At 36.6% G+C, this 17,243-nt stretch overlaps 1 protein-coding gene across 1 annotated transcript in view; it reads right to left on the bottom strand.

Annotated features, from left to right (window-relative positions):
- Window positions 1-154: 154 nt before the first annotated feature.
- Window positions 155-17,243, bottom strand: part of shisa9a (shisa family member 9a) — a 37,594-nt gene continuing 20,505 nt past the window's right edge. The window contains exons 3-4 of the mRNA XM_084435190.1: window positions 9,724-9,849; window positions 155-3,884 (exon numbers count right to left, since the gene is read on the bottom strand). Of these exons, the coding sequence (XP_084291316.1) occupies window positions 3,481-3,884; window positions 9,724-9,849 (530 nt within the window). The 3' untranslated portion in view covers window positions 155-3,480. The remainder of the gene's footprint in view (window positions 3,885-9,723; window positions 9,850-17,243) is intronic.

Below are 17,243 nucleotides of genomic sequence, written 5' to 3'. Positions count from 1 at the left end.
GATTGCATCAGTGATTGTTTTGTGCAATCTGTCTGTCTGTCTGTCTGTCTACACATGAAACAGAGAAAGACAGAAAACTTAAATGTAAAGAGCATAGGTAGGTCAACCAAAACTGCATTTTAATTCAGATGCAGCCCTGTAACAGATGCAACATCTTTCAGTCACTCAGATGCAATGTCAGGTCATATAGATTACATAGTAAACATTTATGTTTTCTCAGTTTATTCAAGGGATAGCCCTAAACATTTCTAAAATGGACATTCACTTTGTGAGTACTGCTTTGCATACTTCATTAAAGAACAGCTTAGGAGAACATTTAACTTTTTAACAATATTGATCAACTGTTATTTTTTCATTTATTTTTTGCAGTAGTTCATACAAACAAAAGCTTTTTAAAATAAACATCCTCATTGGTCCAAAGTGAACAAGAGAGATGAATAATACAAGCTTAACATTGCACACCCTGTACAAATAAAATAAAAATCTATAAGTGTGAATTTAACAGTAGACAATCATAAGTAAATAATGAATAAATCAAAGTACAATTAAATTAACTTTCACCAATGAGATCAGTTTAGTGTATCTTTATTAAATGTCATATGTATACAAATACACTACACAAAAATAGTATTTACATTACCGTTTTAAAGACAGCGTATCTGCCATGTGGTACATATCCTAATGTAAACTTACTGTAAACAAAATGAATTGCATTTTACACTCATAGATAAGAACAAGTAGCAATACTGAAACAAGAAAAGAAAAAGATAAGCCCTCGAATCTGATTAGTTTCTCAGTCCACATTATCATTTTCTAACTTCAAATTAATCATAACCTCATAACAATCAGACTTATCTCAGGCTCAGTCCATTAATCACAGTCAATACCATTTCTCAACCTCATTTCTCCCATAATTGAAATTAGGTTGTGCGCATAATTTGGAAATTTCTGACTGGAGTATAAAATGCAGTGAGTCGGTAAGTGCTTCATATTTGTGAATATGCTGTGGTTTTTGGTCCTAGTCAATTCTTGTGCTTATGTGCATGTGTGAAACGAACTGACATAACTAATATTCATGCATCAATTGATTTAGCAATGAATCATTCATTGATAAAGAACGCATTTGAATAAATTTCATCCACAGAATTATATTGCCCTGTTATCTAGACATTGTTGTTCCACTCTTTCTGTTCTGGCTCGTACTTTTCTGAACAGTTTTGTATTGCAGCACATATGCTTAACAATTCTCTTTGTAAGTCACTTGGATAAAAGCATCTGCTAAATGAATTAAGATAAATATATCACTTTTTGCATTATAATTTGAAATCACACTGGTGTTGATAATATATAATGGAACTTGGCATACATGACAATACTGTACATCCTATATAGAGAGCCAGATAAGCCTAATATAATAGTTTTTCTGTAGAATAATATCTTTTGTTTTATCTCTCAAGTTCATATAGACGTTGAAGCCATAGTAAAATGCAATGCTCAGCCTGGGACCTCGACAAACAAATGCAATCGACCACCCGCTCTCCAGATACAATGTGTCTGTATACTGAACAGGCCGGTACTGATTCGGTTAACTAGGTCACTTGCACCCTCGATCTTAATTCGCCGAGCAGAACTTTGATTTCTGGCAGCTCAACAAGGCCCCCACAGAAACGGGCTCATTCAATCGCTGGCTGTTTCCAGGCACCTGTTCAGAGGTGAATGTGTGCAGCTGAGGATTGGATTAGCTGACTTATTCTTGCTCAAAGTGCCTGAATCAAATCAATCAGAGCCCTTTCCTTCCCTGCTCCTCATCTGGGACTTCCTCGGTATTGCAGCAGATGAAAGACCTGCTGCCTGTTCCCTGGCTGTTTCTAACAAAACACCACAACAGCCTTTGATGGACCTCCGAATTTGGCGGGAGAGTGTGTGCTATGGAATATTTAAAGGCTTTACAGTGCAGAGTTATAGTCTATACTTTATTAATTCTCATGCTTCTTTTTTATTGTAGCTTTAGTGAGTGATGAAAAAAAAAAAAAAACTACAGTGAATAATTTGCAAAAGTAAGATTTCACGATGCACAAACAAGCAGTTACGGCACTGCTCACTGCTCATGCACACAACATACAACAGAATAACTGAGAAGCAAGGAGGAGAAAGAAATTTCACCAGGCAGTGAGGCTGACAGGATCCGTCTTAGACTAGAGTTATTCCACATGATCTGGTTCTCCTGCAATCAGAGGAGATGATTGCAGGAGAATTGCTGAATTAACTCAATTGGATACAACAAAGTTCATCGACCTGTTTACAAAAACCTCACAATGCAACATCCTGTTAGCATCAAAGACAGCGATGGAAGGGGAAAATAAGGATGAAGAGAATGAGGAAAGAAAAAGCTTTATTTTGTTTTCATCTCCACAATTACAACTCCATTAGAAACATTCTGTCTTGAACATACTATTGAATAAAACAAAATAAATCATTATATTTAAATAAATTTTGCTGAACACAACAACTTCAACCAGCTACTTCTTGGCACAATGTACTGTATAATCTGCATAAATATATTGGCAATGGTATAAATATACTTTTATAGTCGTATCTGTTTGGGGGGAAAAAATGAAATAAAATGCACCTTCTGTACGACACATTTGTAAAAGTGCAAAACAACCTTACATGTGGCAGCAGATACACCTACTGATGACATTTTGACAAATATTTCAACATGCTCGTATGCATTTGAGAGTACACACAAAAAAGTAATGCCGAATGTAACGCAAAAAGGAGACCAAACACATATTTCCAAAAACACAAGTTGTGTCCAAGCCTCCATGTTTTTTTAACAGTGTTGCTCATGGCATGACAATGCTACCTCCGCATTATTATATATTTTCAGTAATGTGACCATCGCTGCTAATACTCTTCTGACTCCATATTTCAAGCGTCATTTGTTTAGTTGCTTGACCGAGGTGTTTTATAATGAGAAAACAAAAGGCACAGCCTCAAGCCCAGTGTCTTCATGCCACCATCATCAAATCAATATCACACCCAACAAATTTTCAGTATATTATTTCAGATAAGAGCATCACCCTGTGTTTCATACTCCACGCCAGCCCTTTAATATCTGGGATCGATAATCCGGTATGTTTCATTTCTGTAATGTCTTATCTCTCCAAAGCCATTCTTTCCGTACACATTTAGATCTTATTGCTATTGATCTGAATCTTTTTGTGTGCCAATTCTTTACATCTGTTTCCTTTTACCTTGCCATTGACAGAACACAAACACATCATTGTTACAGTGGATATAAATTGTGGTGAACATTTCCAAGTGTCCCTGGCCTCACAGTCAGTGGATGTTATCGTGAGAGCGTAACATGCTCACCCCTGTTGTGCCTCCAGTCCACTAGGGGCAGTGTGGAGAGTCCTTTCATGACAATAATCACTTTTGGCTCTCTGCCACTTGCTTTGAAGCACTTTCAGCCTCTTACACAGTCACTTCAGTCTTACTGTTGGTTACAAAGTAGGGTTGCGTTGGTAGGTAATGATGACTGCGGGCAGTGTGTAGCTCATTAACTCGCTCCATCGTGCACACCTTCCTAGGGCCGTAGGTTTTGCGGCGACCCGCAGTCTCTGCGTTCTCCCAGCTCCTCATCATGCCGGGGTTTGCGATTGTATTGGAGCTGTAGGCCATTGCGGGATGGGCCACGTTGGCTTTAATGCTTTTGGGCTTCTGTCCATTTTGCTTGAGGCACGGGACCTCAGTGACATAAGAAGCTGTGGGCTCCACATGCTCCATTCTGACTGAATGAAGCGGCAGGCTTCCCTTAGCCGCCAACTCGACCAAGTGACGGTGTTGCTTGTTGAGGAAATCACCATTGGCTTTGGCCGCTGATGAAAAGATAGAGAGGAAGAGTGAGGTTAGTTCAGCTCAAGGGAGATTGTAATTATGTGAAGTTGTCATACATAAAAGTTTCATATAGTGAGAAACTAAAAGTTTTACGTTTTTAGTTGAAAACGTTGTCGTGTAAACAGCCCCCAAGTCTGCCTGCTTAAACCCCGCCCCTTTCTTACAATAGACCTCAAGCTCACATTCAGATCTGTCTCCATCATATCAACAACCGATGGATAGAACCAAGTCCCTGCCATTTAAAAAAAAAATCCATTTCACTCAGATGAACATCATCATTTTAATTTTTCAAATAAATTCAAGATTTGAAGATTTCATACTCAATTTTGTATGTACTGTATATTTATTTTCAAATATTACACATTTTTATTTTATTTATGATTTTGTTATAAAACAAAAACATTTTTAAAAATAAGTTTCCTTCATCTATCTTAAAGGGATACTCCACTTTTTTTGGAAATAGGCTCTTTTTCCAACTCCCCCAGAGTTAAACAGTTGAGTTTTACCGTTTTCGAATCCATTCAGCCGATCTCCGGGTCTGGCGGTACCACTTTTAGCATAGCTTAGCATAGATCATTGAATCGGACAAGACCATTAGCATCTCTCTAAAAAAAAATTCAATCTCCTATTTAAAACTTGACTCTTCTGTAGTTACATCGTGTACTAAGACCGACGGAAAATGTAAAGTTGCGATTTTCTAGGCTGATATGACTAGGAACTATACTCTCATCCCTGCGTAATAATCAAGAAACTTTGCTGCCGTACCATGAGTGCAGCAGAGTATATGATATGACGCAGGCAGCGCCTGAAAAATAGGTCTAATAGGTTAGACAAACTTAGTCCCGGTCACGTTGGAAGTTACCGAGCTGGGGACTATTTTCAGGCGCTGCGTCATATCATTACGCCTGCTGGACTCATGGTACGGCAGCAAAGTTTCTTGATTATTACACAGGAATGAGAGTATAGTTCCTAGCCATATCAGCCTAGAAAATCGCAACTTTTCATTTTCCGTCGGTCTTAGTACACGATGTAACCACAGAAGAGTCAAGTTTTAAATAGGAAAAATATCGAAACTCTTTGGTCATTTTTTTGAGAGAGATGCTAATGGTCCTGTCCGATTCAATGATCTATGCTAAGCTATGCTAAAAGTGGTACCGCCAGACCCAGAGTTCGGCTGAATGGATTCAAAAACGGTAAAACTCAACTGTTTAACTCTGGGGGAGTTGTAAAATGAGCCTATTTCCCAAAGAAGTGGAGTATCCCTTTAATGATATATTATTTATGACATGACCTCTTTAACATCTGTATAACATTTTCAACATTTATGCTATAACCTTTCAACCAAGAATAGCCATTAGAGATGGTACACAGTGTGCCACCTTTTCTACACAAACAACAGCAATTGAACATAATGTTCGTTTTGTTGTGCCAAAACAGTCCAATATAAACATTTAATTTAGGAGTAATAGCATCTGTTCTACTTTTTCCTCAATAGCTCCCTGTGATAGGCAATTTTTGTAGCATAATTTCAAGTAATGGTTTTTTGGACTGGGTACATAACGCTCTTCTATCTGAAGAAAATTTCGGTTCCGTGGGGAACAGCTCTTGAAGCACACCCAGTTCACAGTTGCTTCTTTAATCCCTCTCAAAGAAGAGTAGTGTCAGCTGTCTATCGTCGCCCTCTTGAAGTTAAGCAAAAACAATTACCACTGAACACAATTTGGGTAAAGGAGACCAAATTTAGTCATATATTGTACTGGACACCAAAGAAACGTTCCCTCACTAAAAACCATCTCCAAATCATAACTGTAATTTTTGCCCCTACCGACAAGTGGGAACATTCATGCATATGGTGTGGAAATGTGAGAAGGTTTGTGAGTTTTGGGAAAAGATTACATCAGTACTGTCTGATATGATAGGAAAAGATATACCAGTGCAACCAGCTGTGCTCCTTCTAAATGATGATTCCAATTTAGGTTTCACTGAGCTACAAAGAAAGATCTGACTGGCAGGTCTAACATCTGCCAAAAAGATAATTGCGCAAAGATGGCTCCCTCCCAATAATTTATCTGTGCGACACTGGCTATTTCAGTTTCATGATATAGTAATGTTACAACTTTCAACGGCTAGAATAAATTAAGCTAGGGCCTCAACCCTTGAGCAACCTGCTCATCCTGCTGCAGATAAACTGACAAGAAAGCTTTAAGATGGAATAATTTAATTTGGGGGACAATTTGAACTTGTAAACCTCTGATGATCTGTGTTATTATACTTATCCTAAGTTTCTCATATTGCAGTCTGTCTCTGTGTTTTGTATTTATGTATCTAATTTCTTTTTATTGCAATTTTATTACACAGATCAGTGTCTTGGACCTGGGGGACCTCTTGGGGGTTGGGGGGTTCAGAGGGTCAATTTTTGTTCTGTTTATTGTGAAGAAACCTTTGGGTAATTGTACAGTAAGTGATCAAATCTATGAAACATCAATAAAAAAATTGATTCGACTTTCTCCTGCCGCAGTTTGCCGTACTTTCTGCATGTCTTGATTGACAGATGTCTGCTCCAATCAGCAGTCAGTATTCCATTCGCCACATATACCTACCTTTTACGTTTTGTCTGACTTGTCGTTGTGTTTTCAGATTTTTCGTTGTGTTTTCTGATTTGTCATGCCGTTATTGTTATTTGTCTCTGTTTTAAGCATATCGTTGTCGTGTAAACATATCCTAAATGATTGGAAATGTCCGGCATACATCACCAGAGAGAAGTCTGTCATTTAATGGAAGATCGAGTTGATCAATGACATTTTGACGATGAACTATGAGCTCAAATTTAAATAAATAAACAAACAAAATAAAACATGCATGGATGAATGGTGCACAATAAGATCAATAGCATGCATTTAGAAAATAGATAGGGGGAATTTCCATTTTATGACAACAACATATTGGACATAATCATCCAGTCGAAAATAGCCATTACAGTTGGTACACAGTGCAATAGTAAAGTTAGTGTCCAACCTTTCCTGCAGAAACATTAGCATCTGAATCCAAGAGTTTAACACACAAACAGTTAAGGTTTTCAATCTGTGGTCAGTGTAAGTACTGCCTGTCGCGTTCCTCTGGGTTATGTGTCCTTTAGGTGATTCATGTTTGTAAGGGGATCATTACTCTTAGAGTACCGGGCATCCTAGTGCGACTTCCTCAATCTGCTTTTGATGGTCGGCTGCTTTGACGACCTTGAAGATCAACTTTTCACGCTTAAAACGAGTTTGGTCTGCGGTGTGATGATAAATCTTATTTATTGCTCGTCTGCCCCTGTGGGAGAAGACGGAGACGTTGTGCGTGGCGGACATTTTTTCACAGTTGCACTGCTCCCTGATTCAGGTACATGGATCATCACAACAGACGAGTGAATCAATTACAGTGCTCAACAGTGCACATCCTCAAGAGCCATAATCAAGATGAATCGTGGTTTTGTAACTAGTGCCCCCAGACAGAGTTCAAATATCAATCGGCTCGAAACTCAGTGACTCCACGCATGGAGTTATAGTGTCATCAGATCTCAAAGGGTTTTGGTGGGAGGATTTTCTAGTGCAGGCCTTTATTAGAAGCTCCACTTTTCTATGTCGGGTGGAAATCCAATTCAGTGACCTTAGATATGTATTTAGGGACTGAGAGAGAAGTATTGATTTGTAGAATTGGGACTTATCAGCTCTAACAATTCTGCACCTTTGGGAATTTTCATGGAGAAGGCAATTAAATAAGAAAAAATAACCATGATGCCAGAGGGTCAGTTTTTCTCTGCTCGATGATCTCATAGTATACATCATCCATGATAAGGTGAAATCAGAACATTTAGCTGTCTGGTAGGGAGGAACGTCACCACATTGATTGAGGAATTCTCAGGTGATTAGTTGGAGAAACAATAGTAGCAACATACTACAGTTAAACCATGGCATTACATGTATGCGTTTAGCAGACACTTTTATCAATTCAACACAGGGTTATAATAAAGTCTTACATTTTTCATTTTGTTGTATTTGTCTTCAGTTTAGTGTGCACTATCATTGTTGGTTTTAGTTTGGTTATATATTGTATTTAGTTTTTATTTTAAATGTCTTTAAATGTAATGACATTTAAAAAAATTGTAACACCTTTAGAATTTCAGTCTAGTGCTAGAGACATTTTCACATTTAATACAAGGTGGTTGTAAAGATGTCAAGTTTTCTAATATGCCATTTCATATTTTATTTGATTTAGTTTTGAAGTCATGCAAATTTATTGTAGTTTAGTTTCAGTTTTCCCAGTTATGTTTATATTAATTTCCGTATATACACTCATCTACAACTTTGAATGTGAAATGAATGTGAAAATGTATTTTAATGATGAAATAGAATAGACTATAAAAAAAAATACAGTTGCCAAGTGCATAGGCTTTCTAGCATTACTATTAGGCTATAATAGCAACATTTAAGTAAAGGACAGTCTGTTTCGGACATTTGATTGGCACATTTGACACATTAAGCTACGAACTTCCCGTGCCATAAAGAATGCAACTCTATACTGAGAAGGCTAAAGGTATGAGATTTTTTTTTTTTTCATGTTTAGGGGGCTAGATAATTGATCATAGTCAGTTCACTGTATTGTTACTGTTTAATATTGGTGTTTTAATGGCAAAACAAGACAAGACTTGGTGAGTCAAAATGTTGAACATGTTGGCCTAGGCAATTTTCCTTTCTGGTTTATGTAGTGATATTATTCAATGCTCTGCCATCTGTATTTGCTCAGTAGATTTTAGTTTCATAGTTGTTGTAGCGATAGGTTTGTTTACGGTCTGACAAATACGTGAATGGGCCATATACTGTAAGTTTTTCAAATCTGGGGATTGTTTGTGTTGCATCACCACCCCCTTTTGTCACTTCATACAGCCCTTCTTTAGTGCTCAACTGGTGCCGGCTCTGCTTGAACATGACAATGAGTTCACTATACTCAAATGGCCTCAATATTCACCAGATCTCAATCCAATAGAGCACCTTTGGCATGTGGTGGAATGGGAGATTCACACCATGGACGTGCAGCCGACAAATCTGCAGCAACTGAGTGATGCTGTCATCTCAATATGGACCAAAATCTCTGAGAAATGTTTCCAGCACTTGTTGAATCTATGCCAAGAAGAATTAAGGCAGTTCTGAAGGCAAAATGAGGTCCAACCCGGTACTAGCAAGGTGTACCTAATAAAGTGGCTGTGAATACTGTTCAAAATATTTTTTCCCCCACTTTTTTTCAGCGGTGATTCATTAAATTGATCAAAAGGAACAGTAAATACATGTATAATGTTACAAAAGATGACCTGTTGAACATTTTATTTGAGAATCCTGAAAAAAATTATCACGTTTTCCACAAAAATATTAAGCAGCACAACTGTTTTCAACATTGATAATAATAAGAAATGTTTCTTGAGGAACAAATCAGCATATTAGAATGATTTCTGAAGGATGTGACACTGAAGACTGGAGTAATAGCTGCTGAAAATAAGCTTTGCCATTTCATATATGCAATATATATACACACACACGTGTATATTATTTGAAAACTCCGAAGTGAACAGTAATGAGGTTCAGTGACTCTCTTTCAATACAGATCCAGTGATAAAACAGCTCTCAAAGCCTCTTATTCTGAAATACATAAATCATTTCTAAAATATTCTGCAGTAAATGCTATGTTCAATAAGAGGAATAATTTATGAGTTTTGTACGGGAAAGATCCACATGAGAGTATAACACTGACATGCTAATAATGATCCTTTCGAGTGTACATCCTTACCCACAGCCTTCAGTGAGGCGTATTTGTTGAGCTCTTTTGCCAATTGCTGTTGCTCATAGACATGGGACAGCTGGTTGAGGGCTGGATACTGGTGCGTTTGCATCATGTTGTTTATCTGGCCGCCTTCTGCAAACAAAACAAAACATTGTTAAAGGGTTGCATCATTATTTTGTCTTAATTTACAGATTTTTTTTAGTCATCCCTAATAATATGTCTTGCTTACTGCTGACTATAGTGTCACTTGGAATTGCCACCAATAACAAAAAAGACACAGACACCTAAAGGCTCTAAAACTTTTTGTACATACAGTAGGTCGCAGGCAGACGAAAGAAGAATCCAACTGAATGGATCTGATAATGAGCTGTGCGATGTGTGTGTGTGCGGCTAGTGTCACAACCCGGTCCAATCTGCCTCCTGTGATGTGACAGTCAAAGAATAAGTGATGGTATGTATATACAACCGCTCTCATTGATTTCCTCCCTTGACTTCCTCCTGTTCATAGAGATGAATTGTCAGCGGTGAATGACGATCAAAGAGGTGTAACCTGCGTGGCAGAGTTGTCAGCGCAGAGCTCCTGTTGTGACTAATTAATCACTTAGCCCTGCAGCAGGGTTGCTGACACACGTCTGTACTGAGCGCCACGCAGTGAGTCATACCACACCAGACATCACACAGATTACTGCTCAACAGAGCTTCTGAAAAACACTATAGACTATACTGTACACCCATTAGCACTTAGTACGCTTCTTTTCTCTAATGTTTTTGTCAAATAATAACAGATTATTTTCCTTTGTTTTGCCGAAAAATATTATTTATTTGCTAATAGAAGTACATCGTTACATCCTTTTATGTAATGTTCAAAATTGGATGATACTGAACACTTTGAGTGCACCAGTGGTAAAGTATTTGAGTAAATGTCATTAGTTACTGTACTTGAGCATCATTTTGGCCACTTTGTACTTTGACTGCGTATCAAGGATATTAGCAACTTTTACTCTCTACATTTTTGAATAAGTATGTACTCTTCACTCTCAGAAAAAAAGGTACAAAAGCTGTAACTGTGGCGGTACCTTTTCAAAAGGTACACATTTGTACCTAAAGAGTGCATTTTAGTCCCTCAAAGGTACATATTGGTACCAAAAGTGTACATATTAGTACCTAAATGGTACATATTAGAACCCTTTTGAAGGGTACTGTCCCAGTGACAGCTTTTGTACCTTTTTTTCTGAGAGTGTTTATTCCAATACATTTGTAATGAGTAATGTAGTTATGCATTACATTTTACATGGCACCTAACTTTTTCTGCAGCATTTTTTTTTTTCTGTTACAAAAGAAGCAATATCGCCATCAACAGGGCACTGAAGGTACTATATTCTGTGTGTTTTGCCCTTACTCACCCAAACTTGTCAACAAGTCTACTTTACACAAATGTGAGTGTATTAGTTGGTAGCTGCTGGTTCGCAAGTGTTTTATATTTGAGATGAGGACATGGCTGCTGATGAGGCCAAAACCAGCATGTCCAGTGCAAGTGGGCTTTTACTTTTTAGGCTTTAATTAGAGTTCACGTTATTTTATGTATCCATAATATTGAAGAGACCATTTTGAAGGATATTGGTTCACTTATACCCTTTTTGAGGACTTGAGCTTAACTGTGACTGTGTCAAATGCAATATTGAAGTGTTCAGTTTTATTTTGATAAAGCTTGATGTAAGAAGTTTGAAGTTTTAGTGCCATATCTCGTTGATCAATATTCCGTAGGCATTAATATTAATAGTATTCCTATTCCTATTAATATGGCTGAATTGGATCATCGAAGGTCAGCAGCGAAGACATTGGTTAATAAAGTGAGATTAAATACATAAAGTATATTTGTGTTATTTAGCATATTTAAGCACTGCCAGTTTGAGTAATATTCTGAATTTGCATTTCACTGTTTTTATTCATTTTGAGGAATACTGAATCTGTTTTTGTGCAAATGAGATGAGTAAATGCAAGCTCACATTTACTTTAGAACTACAATAACCATCATGTTCACACAACGCCTCTGCACTCACTCTTGATTTCTCTCAACATGGGGACAGGAGGTAACTCAGATATTTTGTTGTGAATTTAAAAGCAATGCATTTCTTTACTAGTTACTTGAATTTTTTTATCTGATTACATAACTCGCGTTACCCCCAACACAAGTGACACTGAAGACTGGAGTAATGGCAACTCAAAATTAAGCTTTGTCATCAAGGAATTTGCTGTCACATGAATAAAGTACATTTAAAATAGAAAACAGTTATTTTAAGTTGTAATTCTATTTCAAAATATTACTGAATTTACTGTATTTTTGATCAAATGTAGCTTTGGTGAATATAAGTGACTTCAATTCTTCAGTTAGGGGAGCGATTTTACATGCCCTTTAAATACTTAATATCTTATTTTAATCTATTAATCTATTTAATCTAACTTTTAAACTGTTTATTGTGTCTTTTTAATTGATTTTTGCCAGAATTTCGTTTCATTACTTTAAAAAAGTCATATTTTTATTCATGTGGTACACTGTTAGAAAAATCTGTAGAAATGACAGTATTACTGGCAGCTGCTTGCCAGTAACTTACTGTAGATTTAAATTGATGTTATTTACTGGCAACAATTTGTTCAAAATTAAATGAACATTAAACATTAACAAGTCTTTATCTTTACAGAATAAAACTAAAATAACAGCCTCATGCAAAGCATTCTGGGAACCAAAATCGAAGGAAAAAAAACAGAAAAAGGTTGATGAAGAGTTCTGGTTCCCAGAATGCTTTGCATTAGATTGTTATTTTATAGTTTTATTCTGTAAAGACAAAGACTTGTTAATGTTTAATGTTCATTTAACTTTGAACAAACTGTTGCCAGTAAATAGCATAAATTTAAATCTACAGTAAGTTACTGGCAAACAGCTGCATAACTACAGCAAATTTTTTACAGTGTATTTGTGTACAGTAAATGTTTTGTAAGGGTTCTGCCAAAGTCCCAATGAATCACTGCTGCTATTGGCATTTCATCTTTAACAGGCAAAGGGCAAAGGTCAGCAAGACATTATTAACTGTATGTGGCGAGCTGAGCACATAATGACGTGAGTGGTGAGCCGCAGCACACCAAGTATGTGTCTCAAGGTTGGTCTCAAAAGAAAGGTCTCAAAAGAAAAATAAACTCCATGAAGTCAATCAAAGTGAATATATAATAATAATAAAAATGGAGAGATAAACACCTCTTTTTTGAAGGACATTTGTCGTTTTCTTGGGCCAAAACGTTCCTGTTAAGTATACATGCTGTTCATTTTGTACACCACAGATTTTTCGGCCTACTCTTTTGAAAATTTGACAGAAGTAGCAGTAAGTGGGAGTGATCCCATGCTTGGTTCTATTCAATTTCCTGGGTATCTTAGTGTTTGTTTTGTTTTGTGTAAGAAGCTGACTCATTTCCACTGGGAGAACTTCCTCCCAAGTGTTTGGTTGCAAATTGCCTTTACACCATCTTCTCCTTGTGCTATCGCTCTCGTCATGGCAACACACGCGTTCATGCTCTGTTTGCAGTGCCTCTTGTATGGGTTCCACCACCCACATGCTAAGCAAGCTCAGTGTTTGCAGTTGATGGACCTTCGTGTTTGTTCCTGTGTTGTTAAATACCCCATCTCCACTAGTCCGCCAAACAAGGAAACATTAACAAGCCCATTAATTAGCAATTGTTATCTGACACTGAGGAAAAAAAGGTTTTGAGGTTTTGCTGGGATCACATCCAACTTTGGTATTAGTGGACTGCAGTGTGATCTGCTACGATGGACCAGGTTTAAAAATGTGGATGTAAAACGGCCCATAACAGCCCACAGTGGATCATCCCTAATACAGACCTTAGTATGTTTGTCAGTCAAAGTTTAACGGTAACAGTGGCGTATCTGTTGTATTTTATTCTACTTTAAGTGACACTTTGCTAACAGCTGTGTGTGGGACAGCTTTTGATGTCATCTACAGACCCTTTCCAAAAAATTTGAATATCATGGAAAAGTTTATTTATTTCCATAATTCCATTCAAAACGTTGAACTTCCATAGATTATAGATTCAGGGCCCACAACTTAAACGATTTCAAGTATTTAGTTGTTTATTTGTACATAATTTGGGCTTCCAGCTCATAAAACCCACGAAAACAGGATTTCAAAAAATTCGAATATTACATGAAATCACACAGTAATTACACAGTGATACCATGGTCATTGAACCAGGTTTTGGTTCTTTTGGCAGTGTGGGCAGGTGCAAATCCTGCTGGAAAATGAAGGAAGCATGAAGTGCTCTGAAAATGTCCTGGTAGACGGCTGCGTTGACTCTGGATTTAATAAAGCACAGTGGACCAAAGTCCTCTTTTCTGATGAGAGCAAATTTTGCATCTCATTTGGAAACCAAGGTCCCAGAGTCTGGAGGAAGAATGGAGAGGCACACAATCCAAGATGCTTGAAGTCCAGTGTGAAGTTTCCACAGTCTGTGTTGGTCATCAGCTGGTGTTGGTCCACTGTGCTGTCCACTCAACGCAGCCGTCTACCAGGACATTTTCAGAGCACTTCATGCTTCCTTCAGCAGACAAGCTTTATGGAGATGCTGACTTCATTTTCCAGCAGGATTTGCACCTGCCCACACTGCCAAAAGAACCAAAACCTGGTTCAATGACCATGGTATCACTGTGTAACTACTGTGTGATTTCATGTAATATTCACATTTTTTGAAATCCTGTTTTCGTGGGTTTTATGAGCTGGAAGCCCAAATTATGTACAAATAAACAACTAAATACTTGAAATCGTTTAAGTTGTGGGCCCTGAATCTATAATCTATGGAAGTTTAACGTTTTGAATGGAATTATGGAAATAAATAAACTTTTCAATTTTTTTGGAAAGGGTCTGTATATATCTATATATATATATATATATATATATATATATATATATATATAAGCTTTGAGCTATCTATGTATATAAGCTTTGAGGGAAGGATGATACTTAATGAAATGAACTGTAAAACTATATCCTAAGGAAAAGATTCAGTGAGACGACAGCTTACAGCAGTTGCTGTTTTCAGCAAATCTGAAGAGAGACCACATAATCACTGATTTTTAAGAGTGGCGACAGCCGAGTTGATTACAGAGTTTTTATTTTTTTATTTTTTTTAGGAGGTAATGAAAGACTATACGTATATATACACACACACATTCACACAAACAGTTATGAATTTAAAATTAATGATTGGTATTTGGTTATTGGAAATTTGCTGATATGTCATTGGTAAATCTTCATGCTTAATAAAATCATCATATTCATGCTAAAAATGGTTTGACTAAGTTAAAATCAGCCAATTGGCTTATTTTATATTCTAGCTTGTCATCGTTTTAACAAATGTTTTCATTTGTCACACTTCTGACTTGGCTAGATCAGAAATTTGAATATGAATATACATCATCAAAGATCACAAGCAAACACTAATCACCATTACAGTGACTTAAAAACAATTACAGTGGTAAACAATTACATTTCTTACACTGGCATATATCTGGCTACGGTAATTTATTGTAAAATAATACTCTTCAAATTTCTAGAATTTTTTTACTAGTTAAAAAACAACATGCTATTTTTATGATCCCTCTTAAAATTATAAACAGTTTTCAAGGTATATGCAAACTTATAACCACTACTATACTCTTTGTGCAGGGACAAATTTGATAACTATTTTACTGACTTGATTAACTCGACCAGTTCTATTTGGCACTATTAACAACACCCATTCAAACAGACAGATAGCAGCAGCCGGAGAGAAGTATAAGCTGCTCTGAAAAAGTTAGGTCACAATTCATTTTGAATGTGAGAAGAGAGCACAATCCTGTGAAACTTCTGCATATGAGCGATAGAGAAGCAGTGTGTGTGTATGAAAGCTGTTTGCTTCTATCATGATCCGCTATTGTGCTTTAAATGGGCACTAAATGAGAGTGGCAGAGCATTTTCTTCCTTTAAAAATGAGGTCAAAGTGCACTTGATCATAAAAGTTTGTCTTCTTGACTTCTGTGCACATCTACTCCACACTGTATGACACATGACAAGAGGAGAAAGATATACTGTATGTATATATATATATATACACTCCTAAACTAACATGATCAAATAAATGGGCGAATGATGATAAAAAGGTAAACAATCAAATATACAGTGTAAACCATGTTAAACATCCGTAAATGTGCCAACTCTTAGAGAGTGTGAGATTGGACTGCTTGGTGTTATAAACACTGATGTCCTCATTATCCACTCCATATGTTTATTTGCTCACTAGTGCTCATTAGACATGCAGGATGCTGCCTCTCATGAGAGAGCGCCACAGAAATCCACACAGAATCATTACCAACAACCTACAAATGTCAGAGTATTGTTTCATTTCAAACTGCCTGAAAGTCAGACAAAAGATGTAGCACGATATATTTCAGATCCACTGAGCTGATATGAGAAAGAGTTTTAATTAAAAATGAGAAACTGCCAGGCACTCAAAATGAGAAGAGTATGTGGAAATCTGATTGTGAAAATAATGTATACACTACAGGATTCAAAGCTAAGAATTTTTTAGTTCAGATTTTTCAAACCCACCACAAATATGAAGGATAACTAATAACACTAAGATAGATGCTATTTACACTAAGTAAAAATTGCAGTATTTTCTTTGCACAAAGTGTAAATAGTAGTTAGATGCTATTTATTCTTTGTGCAAATAGTGGCAACATTATAAAACAGTATGCAATAATAACAACTTTCAGTGATTATGTTTATTAAAATCATAAGTGAATGCAGTCTTATTGGGACATTAATTTGCCTTGTTACCAAAGGCCTCCCCAACCCACCCTCTTACCCTTCCTGATAAACACTTTATTCCCACACCGTTTGACACTTTATTTCCACTTTATTGATTCCATTTTTTTTAAAACAATCGCCTCTTTGAGCTGATATGCGATGGGAAATGGGTGAAGAATGAGACTGGAAAAAGACGGATTTGTGTTAAAAGCTGACGCAACAAGGTGGGCTATTTACCCTTGGTTTAAATAGACACTCTGATAAAAATATATGCACGTTTTTTACATTTTAAAACATTATAACTCAGTTATAAATCAAATAATAATACAGTAACACAGTTTTGCATTAACAGATATACTTTTGATGATCATATTCAAGCCATTCTTTCTAACTGATGCTCCCAAAACTTATTGTAGGGCCTAATGATGGAATGAAACAGCAAAAAAACTGGTTTCGCAATTAACTAATTAAAATCAATCTGAAAAAAAGTGATCCAATCTAACTCTTGCATGACAAGCTAATATCTGATGGAGATAAATGAATATATGTCTCCATAAACATCTGTCTAGATTAAAAGCAGCCAATTGATCATTTTGATGGAGTGCTATGAGTGAAACAACATTGGATTTAGTTTTTAAATGCATTCAAGGCCAGGTAATGGACAAAGGTTCTGAA

This window comes from Rutilus rutilus, assembly GCF_951802725.1.
Source record: "Rutilus rutilus genome assembly, chromosome: 16".
Lineage (NCBI taxonomy): Eukaryota > Metazoa > Chordata > Actinopteri > Cypriniformes > Leuciscidae > Rutilus > Rutilus rutilus.
The sequence above is the reverse complement of the archived record's forward strand: the minus strand, read 5'-3'. Positions and strand labels throughout refer to the sequence as shown.